Consider the following 22,821-nt stretch of genomic DNA (forward strand, 5'->3'; position numbering starts at 1 on the left):
CAACATGAGATATATTGAGCTGAGCAATAAAGGCTAGAAGTGGAATCTATGCATCTATATGTAGCGGTTGAAGAGGCTCTCATATTTTTCCTGCTCTCCAGATGTAACAGCTGGTTCCCCAGTCTTCATGATGAATGCCTGCAAAGAAAGAAAACAACATTTAGAATTGGCTCTAAAGACATGCCAATAGCAAGTTTCAAAGTTCAACATAAATTTAGACTATACGAGATACGTATACGTATACAAGATATCTCAATTTCAACTTTAAAAGGCAAAAGCTCCCTCGTAGGGTAAGGGTGGGGATAGCACTCTCCCACGCTTTCTCCCTGTTTGCCCCCCCTCCCCGCTCTGCGTATACAAGTAGACTATGGCTACACTTTAAGTTTGTCAAATATATGCCACAAAATGTGTGCACCAAAACGTTTAACTGCGATCAGAAAATACAGAATCTCCCTCATGTAGGAGGGAGAATAGGGCTTATCCCCTCCCATATCATCCTGCTATATCTCCTTCCACAGACTTGCACTTCTCTGATTGACAAATTTCCAGATATTCCAACAGAAGTGCGTGCAAGATTGTGAATTTCAGTTCTAAAAATGAAAAAAAAAAAAGCTCCCTCGGATATGGGAGGGATATGTTGCCACCTCCCATTTATTGGTCCCCTCTATAGACTTGGTACACTTTGGGGAATGACAATTTCCGAATATCCCACAAAAAGTGTGCTTCAGATCACTTTAATTTCAATTTTAAAAAACGCAAAAAGCTCCGTCGAGCGGGAGGGGGGCATCCCCCTCCCACACCCTCCCCCTCTACCTCATTAGACTTTGTACATACACACAGATGATGCACACGCGGAATAAGAGCTAAATGCCGTGATTTTGCTATTAACACTTCTCTGAAAAAAACCCTAAATTATTTCCATTATTATTTTTTTGTAGGAGGGGCAGCTGGAAAAATGTCCAAGTATGGCACCAAATGTTTACACCAGATCGCTGAATTTCGCACCAGATCGCTGAATCGCACCAGATCGCTGAATTTCAGAAAATGTAAAATCACCTTCGTGTGGGAGGAGAAAATATCCCTTATGTACACCCTCGTGTGCATGCTTTTTCTGTTTGATTGCTTAACAGACAACGTTCATGAGTTTCATTGTAAGAAATAATATAAGACGTTTATTTAAATGCTACCACTTTATAATAATAATAATAAGAATAAATGACAGTGCTTATATAGCGCATAACACAAAGTGATAATGTCCCTATGCGCTGAAAAAAAAAATGAAAAAGATTATACAAAAACATACAATTCCAGTTGGTCAATAATAATCCACATCAAAATATCCTGCTACCTTAAACAAGTGGGGCCCTTTCAAGTCAATAAAACATGCATCAAATTGAACCATTTACAACATCAAAATGCAAAAAAAGTTCTCACCACCGTGGGAGGGGGAATACCCCCCCTCCCACACCCTCCCCCTCTCTCTCGCTCCGCTCACTTGGGCTTGGTCGCTTCGCTCCTTCGCATAGTAACTGCCGTCCCGCAGCCCCCCCCCCCCCGGCCTCTGATCATTACTCTACACCCTATTGTGCCCATTTCCCCCTTTCTCTCCTAGAAGTTCCACATTATACAGTCACAACTACAGCTGGTATATACAATTTATTGTATTTTGTGCAATACCAGTAGGCCTTATGCACCATCAAGAATCAGATGTAACAGGTGTGTATTTATTCTTTGGACCCATGGAAGTTAGTTGCCCCTGAATTCTACAAGGGCTAAGTCTTAAAACTTCTAAACTGTCTTTGTGCATGAATGAGGCATAGTAGACCCTAAGAGATAGACTTCAAATACTAGTGGGAACACAGCACAAGTCCCTCAGGTTGACAAAGTCAGTTTTAAGTCAGCTGTTGTAAATTCTACTGCTGACATCTTGAAGCATTTTGACAAGACTACCAACATTATTAAAACTTTGGCTACTTGGTGGCACACCAGGGAGATTGACCTTGTAGATAATTTTGCACTGCTGTCTCATTCAAGCAGAAATTGAGCATAGTTACAATATTCATTTGTGACAAAGTCATTCCTGGCTCAAAATATAACTCTTGATAAAGTGTGAAGTATTATAATATCATTTTTCTGTAAATGCTCACACCATATCAGCACAAGGCAAGATAATGATATGTCAAGCAGATTCACAGAGGAGCTCTTGCTCATGGCTTGGGTTATGTAAACCATTTTTCCTTCCATAATTACTCCATATCAATTAATTGCAAAATATTTGTTTTTTCCTAAGGAGATGACTCAGAGCTTCAGTAGTAGTTACAGCATTGTTCAGGCATATCAGAGAGGTTGCCGCAGTCACATGATGAGGATGTTGCTTGTTTCTAGAAAAACAAATTTCCATGAGAATGTACTCTACAATTATATATCAGGGATTTTACCAAATTATGATACTTTAGACATAAATTAGTCTGAATGCTTCAATCCAAGAAAAATCAGTGTTTGTTTTCCTTGTGTCTGACAAATGAATATTGTGTTTGTGTAATACCATTGACACATAAGAAAGATGGCTATTCAGAGCTCCGTTCACATAACTGGTATTCTGTCTGTAATGAAATGAGTTGCTTAATATAATTGCCATGTTTTATGCAATGTCCATAGTCTCTGATAGAAGTGATTTATCTTAAGTATTTTTCCTTTGAAATTCTATATATCTTTTAGGCTTTTCAATTATCATTTTGTTGTTTTGTGTAAATGCTGCGATATAACTTATATTATGGAAAGCATACCATAACTATAATATTACTATTTATCATTTGATATAAATCCCACTTATAATCATTCTCGTGACCAAAGTGGGTCAGTTTTTAAAAAAAAAACACATTTTTAGCAGGTTTGCAACAATTCTACACACACACCTAACATAAATGATTACAATGATATTTACGTGGTGGTACATAACTGTAGTTCTTACCTCACAGTCTTGGAGTGTGGCTGTCCCTTTGGCAATCTTCAGACCAATGCCTTCTGTGAAGCTTGAGTAGCGATCCTACCAAAATCAAGAAGTAGCATTGATGTAATGCCCACTGGTGCTTGTGCCATGATTAGGAAAGAGGAATACATCATCTACATGCTATTCCAGGGTATGAAAACTATAACTTGTTACCTACATCTTGCAGAAAATTCCATTCTATTTACTCCAAGGATCAAGGAGAAATGTTGATGTTTATAAAGCATGTCATGGGTTCATTTCTTTCAAGTTTTGCACTTCGATGCTCTTGGCATCCACATGAATGAAAATATTTTATTCACAAGTGACAGAGTAAACAACAAGCAAATCTAAATTCTGTGCATAGATTTATACCAATGGTGTGTACTCATGTGAAGTTTTGTTGTTGAAAGATGTATTGATCTCTCAATTGCCATTTTGCATTTTTTTGTTCCCTAATCTGTCGACAAGCATTTCACTTTGATTCTTTCCTATCCTATTCTCAAACTGCAAATTTGGTATGGTTAATCAGCTATGTAGAACTCCTGTTAAGAGAGCACTCAATGTGTAAAGGTACCCTGAGTCAAACCACAATATTGGCAGGGTAAGGGAGGAGTTTAGAGAATGGTTGATTGGAATGCCCTAATGAAAAAGACAATTTTAAAGAAAGTCTGGAAATGAGAAACGAACTGTTACTCTTTCAAAAGAGATATTATTGTGCAAGAACACAACAAACAACTTCATATTCGTAAGATGTGAACACAATGGACGACGCATCTTCTTACAAAACTTGGAGGGAACAAACTTCTGACATGCTTCACAAAGATCCACATTTCTCTGTGACATCTGAAGCAAATGCACCAAATGGGATTTTCTGCAAGATGTCGGTTACAAGTTATATTTTTATACCCTGAAATTTCAAGGTTAATGATTTATTACTATTTATTAATCATTACTATTTTCATTTATTACTATTTTAAAAGTTATCAATGCAGAAAGTCCTATTGTAATTTGGAGGGAATATACAGTACGCTTATATTCAGCTGATATCGCCATGTATAATTTTCATTAGAACCATTCTTACAATTGTGATGCCACAGCATTAGATCATTACAGGCTCTATACAAGATTGTAATCAAATTATTTGACTCCTTTCAATTGCATAAATTCTGAAGACTTACAGTCACCAGTTTTTCCAGGTGTCCGTCAGTCACCAGCTTGGCAGCATTGCGCAGACCCCTGGCAAAGGAGTCCATAGCCCCAATATGGGCGTAAAACATGTCCGCCAGAGCAGTAGACTCACGGCGAACTTTGGCATCAAAATTGAGTCTCCTGGTGCAAGGCCTCCTTGATCAATTATGCCCTGATCAAAGCAAAGATATGATATATTTCTCATTAAATGACACAGGACAGTACACAACACATAATCATCCTTGAAATTTGTGCAATTTCCTGGTCTATGCTTATCCCAGTATTCATCTGATTTCCTCCAAAAATGTAGATAGTAAGGTGTCTGTCTGATAAACAACATTTACAACAATATCTTCACACTGCAGAAAAAATTGGTCATTCATTGATGTTCATAAAAAATGTCAAAATGATAATGTACCACATTGTTGATGAAACATGTGTTTGTGTGGAACACTTGGTACAAAATATAGCAACTATGGAAATACAGTGCACTCTCATTGCAACGAACACAGTTATAATGAAATTCCGGTTACAACTACTTAAAAAATTCAGAACACAACATTATCCACTGTATGTGGCATGAAGTGTAAACTTCAGGTCATGAAAATATCTTGCTTCACAATATGTACCTGTGATGTGAGTTTGATGGTCATAGCTTAAAGCTGAGGAAAGTTATTGAGAGTACACCACAATACCATCAGTATAGTGCTTATCTGGTTAAGTTCATTGAACTTTTGACCTTTGACATTGTCAGACCTTACCAATATTCAATCCTGGTTGGCATCATTATGTGATGTACCTGTGGTGTGAATTTAGTGGTCAAAGATCAAAGCTCAAAGCTGTAGAAGGTCAGTAAGAGGAAACCACCATACTGTGAGTACAGTGCTTATCAGAGAAAGTTCATTGACTTTTTGACCTTTGACCTAGTTGGACTTCACCTATATTCAAACTTAACCAGAATTTATAGGTTATGTACCAGCGGTGTAAGTTTGGTGGTCATAATTCAATGCTGCGGAGTTCCTGAGAGCAGACAACACTGCCGACGTCAACGACAATGATGATGACAGAAAAGTGACGCCTAGCTAGGTCTCGCTTCTGCTACACAGATAGACAAAAATGGTTTCACTGATAGCTGCAGTGACTACAGTATTCTTGCTTTCTAGGACCAATGATGTTCTCATATCATGTGAATGTGTGCAAAAATGTGGTTGAACTACAACTGATCACAGTGAACACCAAGTGCCATTACCTTGCAGATAGCAGTAGCTCCTCTGATGTCCATAGGGAACTGGTCAGTGTCCCAGCCAAGATCTGGAGATCCTGTGTTGGCATCAATGGAGCCCAGCATCTGAAGCCTACAATCAGCAGTTGACACAATAAGTGAAGCAGGTTGTATTAGTGAATGCCATGTTGCTTACACGTGTGTGTGTGTGTGTGTGTGTGTGTGTGTGTGTGTGTGTGTGTGTGTGCACATTTCAGAATACATCAAATGACCAAAGATGGTCTTTGAAAAGACTACAAAAAAATGAATTTTACATCCATGCATGTGCGTATGTGAAATACAATCTATCATGAACATAACATTAACTGCTGCTATCTAAATCAGTGTATATACAATATACTTGTAACTCATCCCCCTTTCAAATCCTACGTTTTGCTCTGTGTCATAATAATGTCTCTGCCCTCATCACCTTTGTATGTTGCAATAGCAAATGTTTCAGCGACCATGCAGGTCTAATACACCTGCATCTAACATAGTCTTAGGTGAGTAGACTAGACAAATTGATTGCATTTCCAAATTTCTCTTTTCAATTTATTGTAATCGTGACATTTCTGTTAGATGCATGGGTTTGTTGTTGATATTGTTGTTTAGTGCAAATATCTCTGTGAAAAGAAAGCTTTCCTAAAAAGAAAAATATCATTGAAATTCAACTTTCAAATGAGTAGTCTTTGCATAAGAGATTTTATCTATACAAACAGAAGCTTTTACCAACTGTGAAAGGACACCAAACTTACGCAGAAGACATAATAATGTCGTGTTCATAGGCATGCCCAGCTAGCATAGTGTGGTTGGGCTCGATGTTGAGCTTGAAGTCATTATCAAGTCCGAAGTGCTTCAGAAATCCAATCACAGTCATAGCATCTGCCAAAGACAATATATTCTACATACATTGTATATGTAGTCTAGAGGTCTCATTCAGTGGCATAAAAATTGACACATTTAGCCAAATGCATAGATGTATATCATCATACATCAGCGTTTTGTATCTTTGTGCTAGATATGAAGCAAGTTCATGAAATCTATACCCTGAATTCTACAGACTTGTACCTGAATGTATCAATATCACAACTGTTTGTAGCACTTTATTGTAGAGAGCACTGGCTAATGAGTAGCACATCCTCGTCTGTCCTATCTCCATTGAGTTGTGATTATATGCCTATCACTCCAAAGGGTTGCACAGTAATCTCAATTGATTCCCCTCCCCATCCTCATACACCACAGACATGAATAAAATCTACCCATACGGGACAATGACATTGCGATCATATATCATATTAAGTACACTCTCAATAGCTTTATTCTGGAAAAGAGCGCTAATGTGATAAAATGCCACTGCATACAAACATCATGTAAAACTAACATTCTACTTGTTTGCATAGACACCAATAGGTTTATAATCCATAAATGCCAATTCATCATGACATTATCAAAGCAAATTACCTTTCCTGCTCAGATGCAAATGGCAAAATTCATATAATGGGAATACAAAGTGGTGTTTTGTGACATATGCAGTAATGTACATAATATGAATATCTACTTCTTTATATGATAGTCTACTGCACAATAACACCAAATAAAAACACCATTTATGACATTATTGCAAGGCACAGTCCAGAAAGATATTAACGTGAAGAGACAAGATAGTAATAAAAAAAAGGTGCTAATAAATGTGGCAGATGAGGACCTAGCGACAACAAATTTGTTGCAAAATTTCAGTTCATAATAAAACTTTTGAAAAATATTGCTAGAGGTAAATGGTGGCATGACAGCTTATATCATATGCTTTGAAATGTTTCCTTTATGAATGCAAAAATAACATTTGTTACCATGGACACTGCATAAGAGCATGAAAAATTGGCAGTAAAATAATTGACCTTGCAAACCTTGATATCAGACTAGCCTTTTCTAGGTTGAACCATTCTCTTCAGTTCTGACAGAGTTGTGTGATTAAAGTAAAAGCACCCTGTTACTCTTACCATAGTCATACTGATGCTTTGTTGGTTCCTTTGGCTTTGGCTCAATCAACAGCTGCCCTGTGAACCCAATCTCCTTCTTGTATTCTAGACACATCACAGACAAGATTATTTAAAGTTACAAACAGTTGAAATGCTTATGTACTGCACAAATAATACATGAATAAATTTTTTATAATCATGCTATGATTGCTATGAATACACATCTGTTTATGAAGTCTCAAGCTATGGGGTGCATAAAAATTTTGCATCATGTGATCAAAGTTAAAGATTAAGCATATTTCTGCCTAGCTGTTTAGATACACACATCACATGAAACACTGAAGAGGGTTGAGCATCTAACACGTATGAAATATAAGACAATTGCACATTGATTATTGTAAACCAAGTATACTTTGGAAATTTACGTAACAACCCCCTCCCCACCAACAACAACAAAAAATGAATTCCACCAACTAAAAAAGGAAATAGAATCTTTTTCTCTCTCTCTCTCTTCAAGGTACACATTACATGATAACAGAAGACATTTGTAAGGTAATTGTTTGGGACAAAATGTAATTTCCATTAATGCAATTTCCAATGCTACGATCATACACACAGGTTCCCGATTGGATAAGATGAGTTTGTGAATGTGTCTAATTTCGCAGTCTAGGTGAGCACAAGATACACAAGATGAATGAACAGAACTTCTTGAAATTTCTCTTAAAAACAACTGTCATTATGAGAAATTAATTGGAGTTTTCCAAGTTTGCACTGTTCAATAGAGGAGAGAATAGTTCATCAAATTTGACAAAATCTAGATGGCAGTAGATGACAAAACAACAGACCAATGTCACCCTGACATAAACATACTTGAAATTGCACTAAAAATGCACTCACTTACAGCATTTTAACTCCATCATTTCAGGTTACAGAAAAGAAAGTTTATGAAAATTACCTTCTAATAGTGTGGGGCTTTGGGGCTCCCTGCCCCCTCCCAGGGGGGCATGGTGCCTATTTGAATAATTGAGATCCTTCTACTCTAGGGATGCTACCTGCTCAGTTTCACGAAAATCCATCATGAGGTTTTCAAGAAGTTGAAAATTTATGAAAAGTTTACACACAACATACACCGGATGGTGAATGACCACCATTCCTCATTTAAGCCTTTGGCTCAGGTAAGCTAAAGTCGGTAAGCATTATATTTCTATGGAACATTATGTTTCTTGTCCCTTCCCTCCTCCACTCTCCTCTTTCTAGGCTCTTCTTTACTAAACCAATCTTTTCAAGGACTACATACACATGGTGTTACCGCAAACCTCTCTTACTCTTTTTATATTCATACAGCCTCTATTTTAGCCTCATAGGTTTTGTTACAAAGAATGCGTAACAGGCATATATTCATGTACATGTACTTACTGACAGCCATCTTGAAAAAGTTTGCCATGTGGGAAAGCTCACTTTGGAGATCTGTGTTGAGCAGACTTTGATAGCCCTCACGGCCTCCCCAGAATACTATGAATGAGAAACATGTTTCACACATCAAACCCTTGTCATTTGCAAGTCATTGATTGTCAACTCTGCAGAATACTGCTTCAAAAGTTTAGAATGTTTCAAAGATCATAATGTCCTGATATCAGGTAACCTTGTTTCAGTGGATTTAATGAGGCCATGCCTTTATATTACTATGCTTTCCTTGTTTGCTTCTTGTTTACAAAAAATGTTTTAATGCTGGAGAATATCCAAAGACTGTTCTACCCACGATAAACATAATAAATGGTATGCTTTTGTGTCAATTTGTTTATTCAATTACTGACTGGATTTTGGCTACTCACAGCTTGGCTTTCATTGGTGTGGTCAACATGTCATATTACTTTAATAGGCATCTTGTGTCATGTAATTCAATAGTAAGATTTAAAATCTGTGTCTCTAGGCATGTACAGTGTAGAAGATGCCTTGATTATCAAAAAATATGAAGCAAAATTTGATTAAAACTTCAGGAAGAGGCTGTAAAATCTTGTGCATAAAGCAAATTCATTCAGGGTCCTTTAAAACCAAAGTCAAGCGGAGCATAATAGCAACCTCTCCTTGACTGAGCAGAGTGCTACACATAATGTAGTTAAATAGCCTCATCCATCTAAGTGCCAGGGATCCTGTAATAATTATCTTTAGGACAGATGAGTGAGTGTAATAAATGGAAGTCTGCAAAAGTGAACTCTCTCCCATAAAGTAGGTCACCGATTTAAAGTGAAATCAAAATGCTGCCAAATGCTGCAAAGACAAAATGTACACTTGAGAGAATCTGTAAGCTGCTGACAGGAAGCAGGCTACAATCTAGGGACTGACTCATAAAATCAACAGCAATGGACGTAAGGCAGTAGAGAATGCTGGGACTACAATCATCCATGTTTCCTTTGACTACAGTGATGCTTGGTGTAAAGAAATATGAAATCACAAATTCACATTGACCTATTGTTGGGAAATGAAGAATGACAATTCAAAGTTCAGAGATGACTCTTCACGTAAATCCATTTGTAGTTTATTATGACTGATCAAAACAGTCAAAACTGAAAAATTTCATACAGGGCATATGCGGAATTCAAAAGCGATTTTGGTAGTGTCAATAAGGCATAAATGTGCCTGAGAAAACTAGAGAACAGCTTAGATTAGGGAGTATTTCTAAGAAAATTGCTCAACTTGCACTGACATCATGAGGTCATCCAAAGGTAACAAAGTATACTCTTCTGGAGAAAAATACAGAATAAAAACACGGGGTACGATGTCATACATGTAAGATATAGGTCGTTTCGTGCAGGTTGACTTCTGAGAGGTAAAGTAGCATTACATTTGCCTTTTGGGAAAATATGATATTTCTCGAGTGAGACTAATTTTCTGATAAAGAAGAGTGATCAGGTCAAAAATCTTCCTCTGGTCAGCTTGGTGAGCATGTGTGACTTTCATTCAGTCTCAAAATGGCCAGAGAAAGAAGACACGTTTTTGCACCACGGGAAAGTTCAAAGTTTTGGACAACCATCAAGATTTTGTTGAAAATCCAGGTTTTGTCAAGACTACTGAAAGGCTGGAGCTAATAAACAAAAAAGATTCCTGTATTGGATTCAGGGATTTTTTTTTAATAGTTTTTAGTTGGATCAATTTAGTGAGATTAAAGGCCCACGTTCCCTTAAATTGAAGTGGTTTCTCTATACTGAAGTCTCCATACATTTTCATTTAGTGTGAACCCTGTGGACCTCACACACCTATATCCCATGAAGTTACCCCATTTCACAACAATACATTTCACGTTTCACGTGCTATGGTCAATGCAAAACTAATGGGTGATGGCTAGCATTTTGAATGTTCATGCCCCATCTGCTTTCTATGTGGGCAAGTCTAATCCTACAACAGTTCCAACTGAGACTAATCCAACTGAGGAGGTAATTTCAGCTCACATTACATAGACCTAAAATGATAATGGCTGCCACTGTGGATGCATCTCGCATACATCTTGAACAGACAACAGCCTATTCACATGGACCACACATTTATATCGTTGCTCATCACAAGGTATATCACTGCCACTAAGTGAAAATGTCACCTGTCCAACATAGAAAATTGTGTTTCCTTCTGACTGAAGAAATGATTGCTTGGAATTACTATTTTTGTAATTGTAGAAAACAAATACAGAAACAGATACACAAAATTTAGGAAAGGGCAAACAATATTACCAAAGTTCTCAGCTCCAAGCTTCTTGCCAATTTCAAGTCCCTTCTTGACTGCAGTAGCAGCATAGGCAACGACATGGGCATCAGGGTTTGAAGCTGCACCATTCATATACCTGATAGTGGCAATATAAACATATCAGCACAGGAATGACAGCACATGTCACTGTTATTATCATCACGAAAGTCATAATGCAAATCATCATTTATCTGTCACTTTGGCTTTCTGATTTGCAGCTGTAAGGCTGAATTGCATAGTATCTTTACCCTCAATCCTAGTGGTCACAAGTTCATCTATTTGTATCAGCATTATGAACCAATTCATTTATCACATTAAAGGGATTGTACAGTTTCGTTTGAGACCTAACTTCAGATTTATAACATTTTTTGGTGAGATAATGAAAAACCTCTTATGAAATATGAAAGAGCATGTAATTTTATGAGGAATTCAACGTTTATTTGATGAAAATTGGTTTTGAAATAGCTGAGATATCCAAAAAGAGCAATTCTAATAAAGTGTGGGACCCACACTTTCACACAATCGCTTTGTTTTACCTTGTTTTTGGATGTTTCCGTCATTCCAAACCCGATTTCCATCCAGTAAACTTCGAATTCATCTTAAAATGGTATGCTCTGTACTATTTCATAAGTGTTTTCTTGGTATCTCGCAAAAAGTTAAAAGCCCAATTCTCACCTCCACCAAAACTGTACTATCCCTTTAATTACATTGTATCTACAATATGAAGTACAATGTATCTCTAGTTACCAAACAGTCATTGTGAGTATATGTGATGCAATATTTGGTACCCTGGGGTACCAAATGAAAATTCACCATTTTGTTGATTTTTTTTCAGCGCTGTACCCTTGGTTACTAAAAAATGTGTAAAAATCATTTTTAGTATTATTATGCACAAAATGTTTTGTTTGTGACTATACAGCAATTAATGCACGTGTAACTGTAAAAAAAAGATAATAATTAGATTCTGAATACTAACTTAATAACTCTGTGAAATTTGTATTATCATTCTGATTAGATTACACAAGTTGACATGGAAGAAAATCGGCATTGGGACTGTTATCGCTGCGCCGATTTATGCCGGCACCAATGATGAAAAAATAGTTGCCGTGACAACATTGCAGAAATGTATGATAATGGACACAAGATGGAGATACACAACCTCTTAACCCAGGGTACAGTGTGCCGAATCATGTAGCTTGGCTCTTACCGCAAAACAATCTGCTCTGAAATCAACTAAACACTGACCTCTTGTGAGAAAACAGGTTACAAGTGTTCCACAGTAGCTTGACTCCTGTCTGTTCCTGGAGTTCTAAGGCTAGGTCAACAATCTCATCTAGGTTCCTGTTTGTTTCTTCAATAGTGGCACCCTCAGGGGCAATGTCTCTGTGTTGTAAATAATGTTAACAGCAGTCACAAGTTCAGCTGTCATTTTGTTTTCTTGCCACTGATAAAGGCGCAAAGACTCTCACTGGTCCAGTTGCAGAAAAAAAAAAATACATACATAAGTTTATTCAACAAACATATCTAATTTACCACAGCAGCTATGAGTATCTCAATGGTACCGGAATTTCATTTTTAATGTGAGTTGTTGCATTACAACTAAATTTATATTTTTTGGTTTTAAATAAGTGTAAGCAGTGCTTTTCTTCGAAGATTTACGCTATGTCATTTACATTATGACATTAAATATTAATAGCAAAAACACGATTTGGAGTCAAACTTTTAACTTATTCGAAATGAAGAACATGCTACCAAAATTTTGCACGACGGTCCAGTATAATGGTGGTCATTTTAGATGACACACTAGATAACATGATGTCGACCTGTAATGTCAACAATGCATCATAAAGCCTTCCTGTGCTAATGACCATAGGTTATATTGCTTGCCAAGCTTTTCCATCACCATTCAGTTAATCCCTCTAATCTGAACCTAGTTGTGAAGTAGGGCAATCCTATTCAAGTGCTGCAATGTGCCTCAGTCTCACAGGAGGCCATGGTGACACAGAAGGGATTAGAGGGATTACATAATCTCTATTGGCAAGTAGTTTCCAGACATTTCTTCCAATCAGTGAACAAAGCACAGTAAGGATGAATGTCACACTTATTCAAAGGAGACTCCAAACCTTAAAAAATATTTGAAGTTAAAAGGTCATGGACAGCTTGTTCATTGTTTGCTTCAATGAGACTGAATAAAAGCTCTCTGTCCTTTGAGGAAGAATACATTCTAACCAATCCCATCCCTTACTAATTTACATGAACTCTTTTTCCATATAAAGCTCCTATCTTTGGCTCTAAATTTAATTAGTGTTGCTACCTATCAGTACTTGGTAGAGTGACAGAAGAAACAGACTTTGCACATACTGATGTAACTGCATTTCTAAGCACAAGCATGTGCACAAGGTTTAGCTTATTAACCTAGAAACAGCTCTGATAATAGTTTGTTAATTCAGTGATGCAACACTGTTTGCTGCATAGGGCTTATCTCACAATTATCAATGACAGGTAAAGCATTTACAGATTCTGTGTCAAAAATATAAATGTTTGAAAGAAAGAATGGCAGATGATCGTATATGTTGTCTACTAATCAGTCTCAATTCAATAGCAATATGAATATATGACCCACTTTGGGCAAAAATCCAGATTTCATTCCATGAAACACCCAACTTCATAGAGCATTTTTGTAGAGCAAGATGAATGGTTCCCTATGATTTCATAAACATGAAGATGAGCTAAAGTATAAAAAAAAAAAAAAAAAAAAGATCACAAGTTTACTTGTTGAAAAAAAAAATGATCCTATACTCCTCTTTTAAATATAAATGTGATGCATCTTACAAAGTTTGCAAACGAAAAATATATCCTTCACATCAGGTATTTGGAGTCAGGACATCCAGTCAAGCCAATCAGACAGTCAATATACCAAGCTGTGATTAACTTAAAGTGGTTAGGTAAAAGCTTAGAGTTCCTTAAAAGTCTGTTTGGAAAAGTAGGACCCATACTCTTTTTTTTATGCTTGATATGAATCCTAATTATTATTTACATGGAGATTTACAGTCCATTTTCAAAACCTTCTGTCTATATCAAATATTTTGTGAATTAGGACTTCTAAGATAATTTCATGTGTGGTTTAGTTTTCTAATGAGAACTAGTTATGGAATGAAGAAACAAGTATCATCCCTTTTCTGGGAAAGAGTTAGTGACTTCTCATCTGGAGACAATGAACAGCACATTTCAGGAGGCAATATGTTTGCAAGTTATTTCATTTCGACCCTCTAAATAATAATAATAATAATAAGAAGAAGAAATAGATATACTCCAAATAATTTGCATACATGTAGTACATGTATGTTAGGGTGACCATGCCTCAACTGGCCAACATTGCAGGTACCTGTCATGAAAGGACCAGTACTTCACACCCAACTTGGTGAAGAACTCAAAGGCTACTCTCATCCGCCGCTTTGCATTTTCCAAACTGTCCGTCCCTACACATGAGTGCAAGTACACACATTACAGTCAAATCACATGTAAGACAAAAAGAAGAAACAAAAGCAATAAACAGTTGATTAGGATTCTTCAGCTCTCTAATGGCATAACCATGTCTCCTATAACTACACTGTACTCATTTACACTTGATAAATGCACAGATTTTGACAGTAAGGACTGACTTTTAAATCTCTCTGCACACTGGACAGGACCTGTGTAAGAGTGTAATACCACCATTTCACTGAGATTTTCTCTCATTGGTCACTCATTGGAAGCTATGTTTATCGCATAATGCCACCAACCAAAGTGTATCAAATAGCAGCAGTCTGATGGATCCGATTTGTGTTGGTCGACTATCAGGTCAGTGTCAGACATGTTGGGGGATTATCCGATGAAGATCCTCCAATGAGGATCACATGCAAAATGTCTGACACTCACCTGATACTCGATCAACCAAGTCGGATTCATCCGACTTGGTCCAACTTGGTCTGACATTCAGTTGGATTCATCCGACTGCGGTCCGATACACTTCATCAGGTGGCCGGAAGCAACAATTTTTGCTTCCGATGAGTGACCGATTTGAAAAAAATCTCTATGGAAGGGGGGTATAAGAGTCCACTAAAACAGTTCTTCTTTTGCTGCAATTAAAAAAAAAAATGTCACATAAAAAATCTTGCATGGACAGACAGGACAGATGGACACCTGAAAATGTAATGCTCTTGGCACCCTTCAGGCGAAAGAATGGAAACATACTGTATGACCAAGCATGGATGGCTAAGTAAAACTAAGACAAATTCAATGAAGACCATGTATGTGAGTAGGTGTGCACTATCATTCTTAAATGATTATATTCTACTGTATTACTTCACTCAGAATAAAGAATCAATACACACATTTATACATGAGAAATAACTGATTTGCATAAATCATGGCAACTGATAAAACAATCATAGCAGTAACAGACTATGAAGGGCAAGACAAGTTTTACCGTATTTTCAAGCCATAATCAATCATGGAGGTTAACACACATATGGATTATGTAACAATGAATTAACAGACCATAACATAATTGGCACAAAGAGCTTTTGATTTCCATGAATACCTGATTAAACATTATCCTCACCCATGTGATATCAAATACAACTGAACATTTCCATATATCATAACACAATCCAAACTTCATTCATTCTCAATAGGTGTGTAATTGTAACTCAAGTAATGCATCATAATCTAGCAGAACAGCATCTTCACTTTTAGGAGAGTACTCGTTCATTCAAGAATAAGTAGAAATATCTTTAATGTCTTCCACTAAACTTGTCAGAATATTTTGAAAATAAAATCTTTACCATCCTCCCATGGTCTGGAGATTGTTGGTCCACCAAAGGGGTCCAGACCAACCCCTCTGAATGTGTGCCAATAGCAGACAGAGAACCTTAGCCAGTCCTCCATGGAACGTCCCAGGACTTCCTGTGTGAATCACAACAGTTGAAACGGTTTGCTTCCCGTTGATTGCACATATCGAACAACTGTCTTACGTGACAAAAGTTTAATTACCGGTAGAAGGGAATTTAGACCTTGAGGAAGATGACATGGTTTTGAAGAATTCCAACTGAATTCTAATGTTGCAATATACCTACTATAGTACTAAGTGAAAGTTTTACAAAAAAATAGACCTTTTTATGCAACATTAGGGGCAGAACTCTCGGAAATCATGAATCTACTTACACTATAAAGTATAATAGAGGAAGAAAATATACTTTAAGTTTCCACTCACTTTATCCCATCTTTTATCTGTGCATCTTGACAAATGGGATGTACTTCACCGATGAGCATGCCTATAAGTAAATCATTTTATTGACCAATGTCCATATTTTTTTGCTGCAAAACTCTTGACAAATATAACTCACAAGAAGATATGAAGACTCAATCATGAAGTGTTACATTAAAGATAATAAAAAGTTTTGGTACCTCAAAAGTTTCCCTGAATTTCCTTGTCTTAGTTTGTGTTTCAGGTTAAAGTACCTTTCATATAACTAACACTGTGAGACTTACTCGCCCCAAAGTGCTCTCATGTCTTAGTAATCATGCAATTAACTGCGACCAGCAGCCCCATATGCACAGCGACATGCAGCCACATACGCATAGCGTAATGGGGCTTCGCATTGTAGCATTCAGGATCATGACAGATTTAGTATCGCGGGTAAATATCAACTTAAAATCCAAAAATTTCTTCAATTTGAAGACTTACCAATTAAGTTAAAGTATTGAAAACAGGCTTCGGGCAACGTTTGGTTCTGCCAAAAGTCCCTTTCTGTTCGAATTGATGACTGAATGTGACTCGGTTGGGAGGACCTTGGGAGAGCTACATACACTGAATACTACGGCCAGTGCATGCGAACACATCACATGCGCACAAATTTCAAATCCATGAACGGATAAGATGTTTGTGTGCGCATGCGCTGGCCGTAGTATTACATACGTAGTATACATACACTGAATACTACGGCCAGTGCATGCGAACACATCACGTGCGCACAAATTTCAAATCCATGAACAGATAAGATGTTTGTGTGCGCATGCGCTGGCCGTAGTATTCAGTGTAGGAAGCTCTCCCAAGGTCCTCTCGACCGAGTCACATTCAGTCATCAATTTGAACAGAAAGGGACTATTGGCAGAACCAAACGTTGTCCAAAGCATGTTTTCAATAAATTCAACTTAATTGGTAAGTCTTCAAATTGAAGAAATTTTTGGATTTTAAGTTGACATTTACCCGCGATACTAAATCTGCCATGATCCTGACTGCTACAATGCGAAGCCCCATTACGCTATGCGTATGGGGCTGCACGCGCTGCTGGTCACAGTCAGTGGTTTCGTACAATACTACCTCGCCGTCGTACGGCGGCGGCTCTGGTACGAAACCATTATTGCATGATTACTAAGACATCAGAGCACTTTGGGGCGAGTAAGTCTCACAGACAACGTACTATATACGCTATATATTTCGCGGGGGTTTTATTTTCGCGAATTTCGCGAGTCGGGAGCTATTCGCGAAATTAACAACACGCGAAAATATTACCTTCCAAAATGAATCCCTTGCCTTGATGATACGAACATTTCAGTACTAGTATACCATGTCACGGCTTACCGAATGGACCATATGTACTGGCTAAGCTTGTTTACGCACGTCCACGTCTACTTACGAATACTGTAATGTTAGAGAGCCAATCCATTATCGCAAGGGGACCACTCGTCAGAAGTCTAGCGCGATGGATTAACCACTTCAAAAATGTTGAATTCTAACTTACTAGTTCGCAGAGTTTGGTAAGTTTTTTTCATGCAGTGTATAACTAGTATCATTCTTATTTGCTAGTAAGTTGAAAATTCACACTTTCTTTGCCACTTCATATTTTCTCTGGTCCCCCAATCGCGAATTTAACCACTCGCGAAAATGTGTGACAGCGGCAATTCGCGAAAATTGATGTACGCGAAAATTATAGCGTATACAGTACTTAAACCTGAAACACAAACTAAGACAAGGAAATTCAGGGAAACTTTTGAGGTACCAAAACTTTTTATTATCTTTAACCTACCTCATCAGCCTTGTAGTATCTGAAGCACAGTAGGTCTGTTGGACTTGCATCAGGTCTATATTGGATTTTACTGATCCCTGAGAAGAAAAAGAAAATGGTTCAACACTGAAATTTGATCATGAAGTTACATTGAAAAGAGAGAAACATAAACACAAATGAAGGAATGAGATAAAAAGAAAAATGGCATAAACTTTGTGTGTTCTATAAAGAGACAGACAGAAGAATTGTCATAGTGTGTGCTATGTATAATATGAAGACACTGGGAATTCATATACATGTAAGAGAGGTCATTAATTACTAAATTGTTGAAACACACACTTAATGGCTTAGCAAATCACTCAGGGATCTTATTATTTGTGTTTGTACTAAGTCCCACAGGCACGGAACACATTACTCATTAATGCCTATTTGTCTTTGCTGCAAAGCCAACACAAATAAGAACTTAGCCTTCAATGGCATACTGCAGATATATATATGTTCTTTCATTATTTCAAACATAGTTATCACTTATGATATCTTATTTTGGAAAATACAAAATCAAACAACCAAACAATGCAGAAAAATAACACTGAATTAGATTAGTTTCCGTTGAGACATGTACTGTACATGCCACTGTTAGCTATTTTAGAATTTAATGGGCATTTGTGCTGATGAAATAACATCATAACCATACAGTGGATCATCAAAAGGTAACTAACTGGGAAGTAATACATCTTGATCTCACTCTCTATTGTGTATGCAAGCAAATGTGTGTTCATTGTGGGACTAGTTGGCTGCCTTCTTTCACTAAACCACAACCAGTATTCAAATTTTGTTCTTTTTTTATGCAATCCATTGCCTAAACACAGTGGAAGCACTGTCTATGAATTTGGGGCATGTAAGGTATTGTCCTGAACAGGTTTCAGTGGTGTTAATCAAAAGTAACAGCAATCACACAGAATATAAGGAATGTGGTTGCACACATCCTGTGCTCACCACACTGAGATTGTGGTTTGTGTGTACAGAAAGACAAATATTTTTGATATACAATGACGTATGTGCCACAACTGTTTAAACAATCAATCAAAACAATACCAGTATCTCATGTACCAGAGCTATCAAGTCTCAAGGGGTGATTTCAAGAAGCACATGAACGATTTACGAATGACGCCAATGGCAATATCCAACATTAGTATTTCAATCTGCAAAACATAGCCAAACTAACGTGGGGATTAAAAAGCACTGTCAATTGCTCATGGATGTTGTTTTTACTTTCATTGGTAAGAATTACCTTTTCCACACACTAGATGGTGATTTGCTCATGATTTATTCTTGGAAATGTCTTTAAAGCCTTGTCATACGCACAAAACCTTTCCACGATGTTTGCAAAATCTTTGTGACACCCCAAACAGACCCTGAAAGTTTGAAGAATGTCTTGTGTATGTTTTGTGAAATCTGTGAAGTTCTTCCGATCATTTTACGACATAGCCTCAAACTGTTCGTGTACCCTTTGAGACATTCTCACGAACATTTGGTGCATGTTTGGGGGCAAATCCCCACCCTTGATGTATGACCTCTTCAAAGCATGTTTTTTACAAATCAAAATTGTAGAATACATCCACACATTAAACAGCCATAGGGGTGTATAGTAACAATTTTTTTTGTAAGCAAAGAGAACGAAATGGGCGATATGAAAACAAAATTAAAGAAAACAATTGAAATGACTCTTAAGTATGCCAAAATATTGTGGGGGAACCTGCAAAAATCAAATGCTTGTGGGGTAGGTCCTTAGAAAAAATGTCGGCACACACAACAGAGAAATGAAGGGGAAAAAAGAAGATATAGCTACAGGAAAGAAAGAAACTTCAATTCAAGACAAGTATCAACTCTCCTTGGAAACATTTCTCCCAAGATTATTAAAAAATCTGAGCTGTTTGCATTTCTGTAGCATGTTCTTCGTCCTCGTAACTAGCCATACTTTGGTAATGGTACACATGACATTCGCACATACGTCATGAGAACTTCACACAAACTGCGCAAGAATGGTTTTTGGCTTAATTGTACAAACACAGGTTTTGCCATTCACATCCTTCTCAAATCGTTCGCGTGCTCCATGAAATCAGCTCTTTACATGAACATGAGATCATGAGGGGCCACTACATCAGTAGCATTCCAAAATAATATTAATTGTATACATGCCCAATGTACATCTTTTACTATATATTTGGTACATGAACAGTGTAGTAATGCACACCAAAAATGTTCTTCTGAACTATTAGCTTGGTAATGGTATCTGAAACTCCATGTAGCTTTTTCAGATTTATAACAACTTCAAGCGTATGTTGTTATTGTTCTATTTGCACTTTGAACACAGAAAAGAAAAGAAAAGATATTGGAAGAAGAACTTAGACGATTTGCACTTGAACAAGGAAGTGCCGAAATGTGCGTCGCCTACAAATGTACAACACATTTGTAAAAATCGTGACCTTTGTGACCTTTGACCTCTGGTGACTTTCAACTCCCCAAGGGACACCTACCATCCAATTTTGGTCACAAATGGACATACCAATCAAAAGTTATGAGCCATAATTGAAACGTGCCGTAAAAACATTGGCCTCTTAAAGTTTGTTGACCCCTGCCTATGACCTTTGACCTGAAGGTGACCTTCCTGTTTGGTAACATGTGTACTTTGCATAAACGCTCTTAATTCCAAGTTTGATTGACATTGAAGCACTCAGAACAAAGTAATTCAAGTTTTTGTAGCGTTGCGGACGGACGGACAGACGGACGACGGACAGACAGACGCTGCAGGTGATCCCTTAGTCCCCCCTTACCTCCGGTGGGCTCGACAAAAATTAGAGATAAACACTCTGAGAGCGCAGACCTCCACCAACCAGCTCATTTCCACCAGTGATCTTGTTCTCCAATTAATATCAGTGATTTCCACTCATATAAAAATGCATGCTGAAAAATCATCTGATTTCCCAATACAAAAGCCTTTTGTAACGTCATCAGCTTCCAGCTGCATGGCGCCTCGCCTGATCAGTGCATGCATTTAGTGTGCATTTAAGCAAACCTCAAAAAATGTGCGGCTTGCACTCCCAAGCTCACTAACCCTACCTGCCAAAATGATGCAAATCCTTCATAAAATCCAGAAAGATTCCCGGCTCACTACTACATTAAATCATCTGTTCCTTGTGCCATTCTCAAACTTTCCTGCAAGTAAATATCGAAATTGGTTCACAACTTTTTAAGTTATTCTGCACACAGACAAACAAACAAACTAATGTCAAAGAAAAAACAAAACTTTTGTAACCACCTTGGTGTGGTGGCAGGTAATAACCCAGCAAACACAGACTGTTTTTTGAACGTTTCCTATAACGTTTTTTGGAGGTACCGTATGTCATCGTACTATGGATGTTTTTAAAACGTACATAAGTCAAATTGGGGACTTAGCATTTACCGCAAAGCACAGATGTTTTGGAAAACGTTTTAGAAACGTCAATGGACGTTACAAAACGTTTTTTATTATGTCTGCTACGTGACTTTGTCTTTAATGAACGTTTAAAAAACATTTTTATTTCGTCCTCTGTACGTCTCTTTATCATGAATATTCATGCATAATTATGAATATTCAAATTAAGGTGTGTGTGATCTAATTTTAGTAACCATGTCTTCATGCATCACAACATTTTGGTGGTATTAAATGAATGTGATACAGATTCATCAATTGTGAACAGGGTGTTGTAGGTGGAGATAGGACATTAGGAATAGGTTAAGATAGGATTATATAGGATTAGGATACTGTAAAAGTGGATATAACTGCGCGACTAATTTTTCGCACTCGGCTAGGTAAGAAGACTTTCGCATGTTTTTAATTCCGCGGAATCACGACATCACACACAGGAACATATGGCAAACAAAAAATATTTGTGTGCTTTTATTTTCGCGCTAGTTTCTGGTTGCGCGAAATGCGCAAAAATTTCAACACTGTGTCTATAATCTGTACGAGCTGAAATTTTCGCGGTGGTGTTATTTTCGCGAATTTCACGAATCGCCTTTGAACTGCGAAAATAACAACAAGCCCAAATGACTAAGTTCAGTTAGAGCCTCGCAACCGCGAAATCAACAACACACGAAAATGTTCTTCAAGTAGCAATTTGCGAAAATATCTGTACGCGAAAATTTCAGCTCGTATAGTAACTACAAATTTTTTTAAATACCCTATAAAAAATAAACATTTGACATTCTTAAAAGGTTTTCTGGACGTTCTAGACGGATATGGAAGGTTCTCTGAACGTTCTGGAAAGGGTCATAAGACTTTTTAGACGTTCTTAAAACATTTTTTGAACGTTCTAGACGGTTTTCAAAGGTTTTCTGGACGTCCACAAAACGTCCACAGAACGTTTTGAATATTCTTAAAAGCCAAAAAGGTTTTACTGACATCCACAACGTTCAAAAGGTTTTCTGCAGGTCCTTAAAAATTCTGAAAGGTTTTTTTTTATTAGTTTTCTAAACTTTTAAAAAAATGTTTTTATAAGGTCCATTTGAAATGTTTTAAATACGTCGAAAACCTTCCACGAACAGACGTTCTGAAAAAGTTTTGACAAAACGTCCAAATAA

At 37.3% G+C, this 22,821-nt stretch overlaps 1 protein-coding gene across 1 annotated transcript in view; it reads right to left on the reverse strand.

The window, feature by feature from the left end:
- LOC139732661 (uncharacterized) overlaps positions 1–22,821 on the reverse strand; it is a 30,000-nt gene continuing 7,179 nt past the window's right edge. Inside the window, 13 exon segments of the mRNA XM_071643512.1 lie at positions 1–138; positions 2,972–3,046; positions 4,168–4,316; positions 4,319–4,349; positions 5,427–5,532; positions 6,194–6,320; positions 7,436–7,519; positions 8,831–8,926; positions 11,137–11,246; positions 12,395–12,532; positions 14,535–14,628; positions 15,976–16,096; positions 18,220–18,296. Of these exon segments, the coding sequence (XP_071499613.1) occupies positions 55–138; positions 2,972–3,046; positions 4,168–4,316; positions 4,319–4,349; positions 5,427–5,532; positions 6,194–6,320; positions 7,436–7,519; positions 8,831–8,926; positions 11,137–11,246; positions 12,395–12,532; positions 14,535–14,628; positions 15,976–16,096; positions 18,220–18,296 (1,292 nt within the window). The 3' untranslated portion in view covers positions 1–54.

The sequence above is a fragment of the Diadema antillarum genome, unplaced genomic scaffold (genome assembly GCF_040938485.1).
Source record: "Diadema antillarum isolate AM-2024a unplaced genomic scaffold, OU_Dant_1.0 seq00000442_RagTag, whole genome shotgun sequence".
NCBI classification, from domain to species: Eukaryota; Metazoa; Echinodermata; class Echinoidea; order Diadematoida; family Diadematidae; genus Diadema; species Diadema antillarum.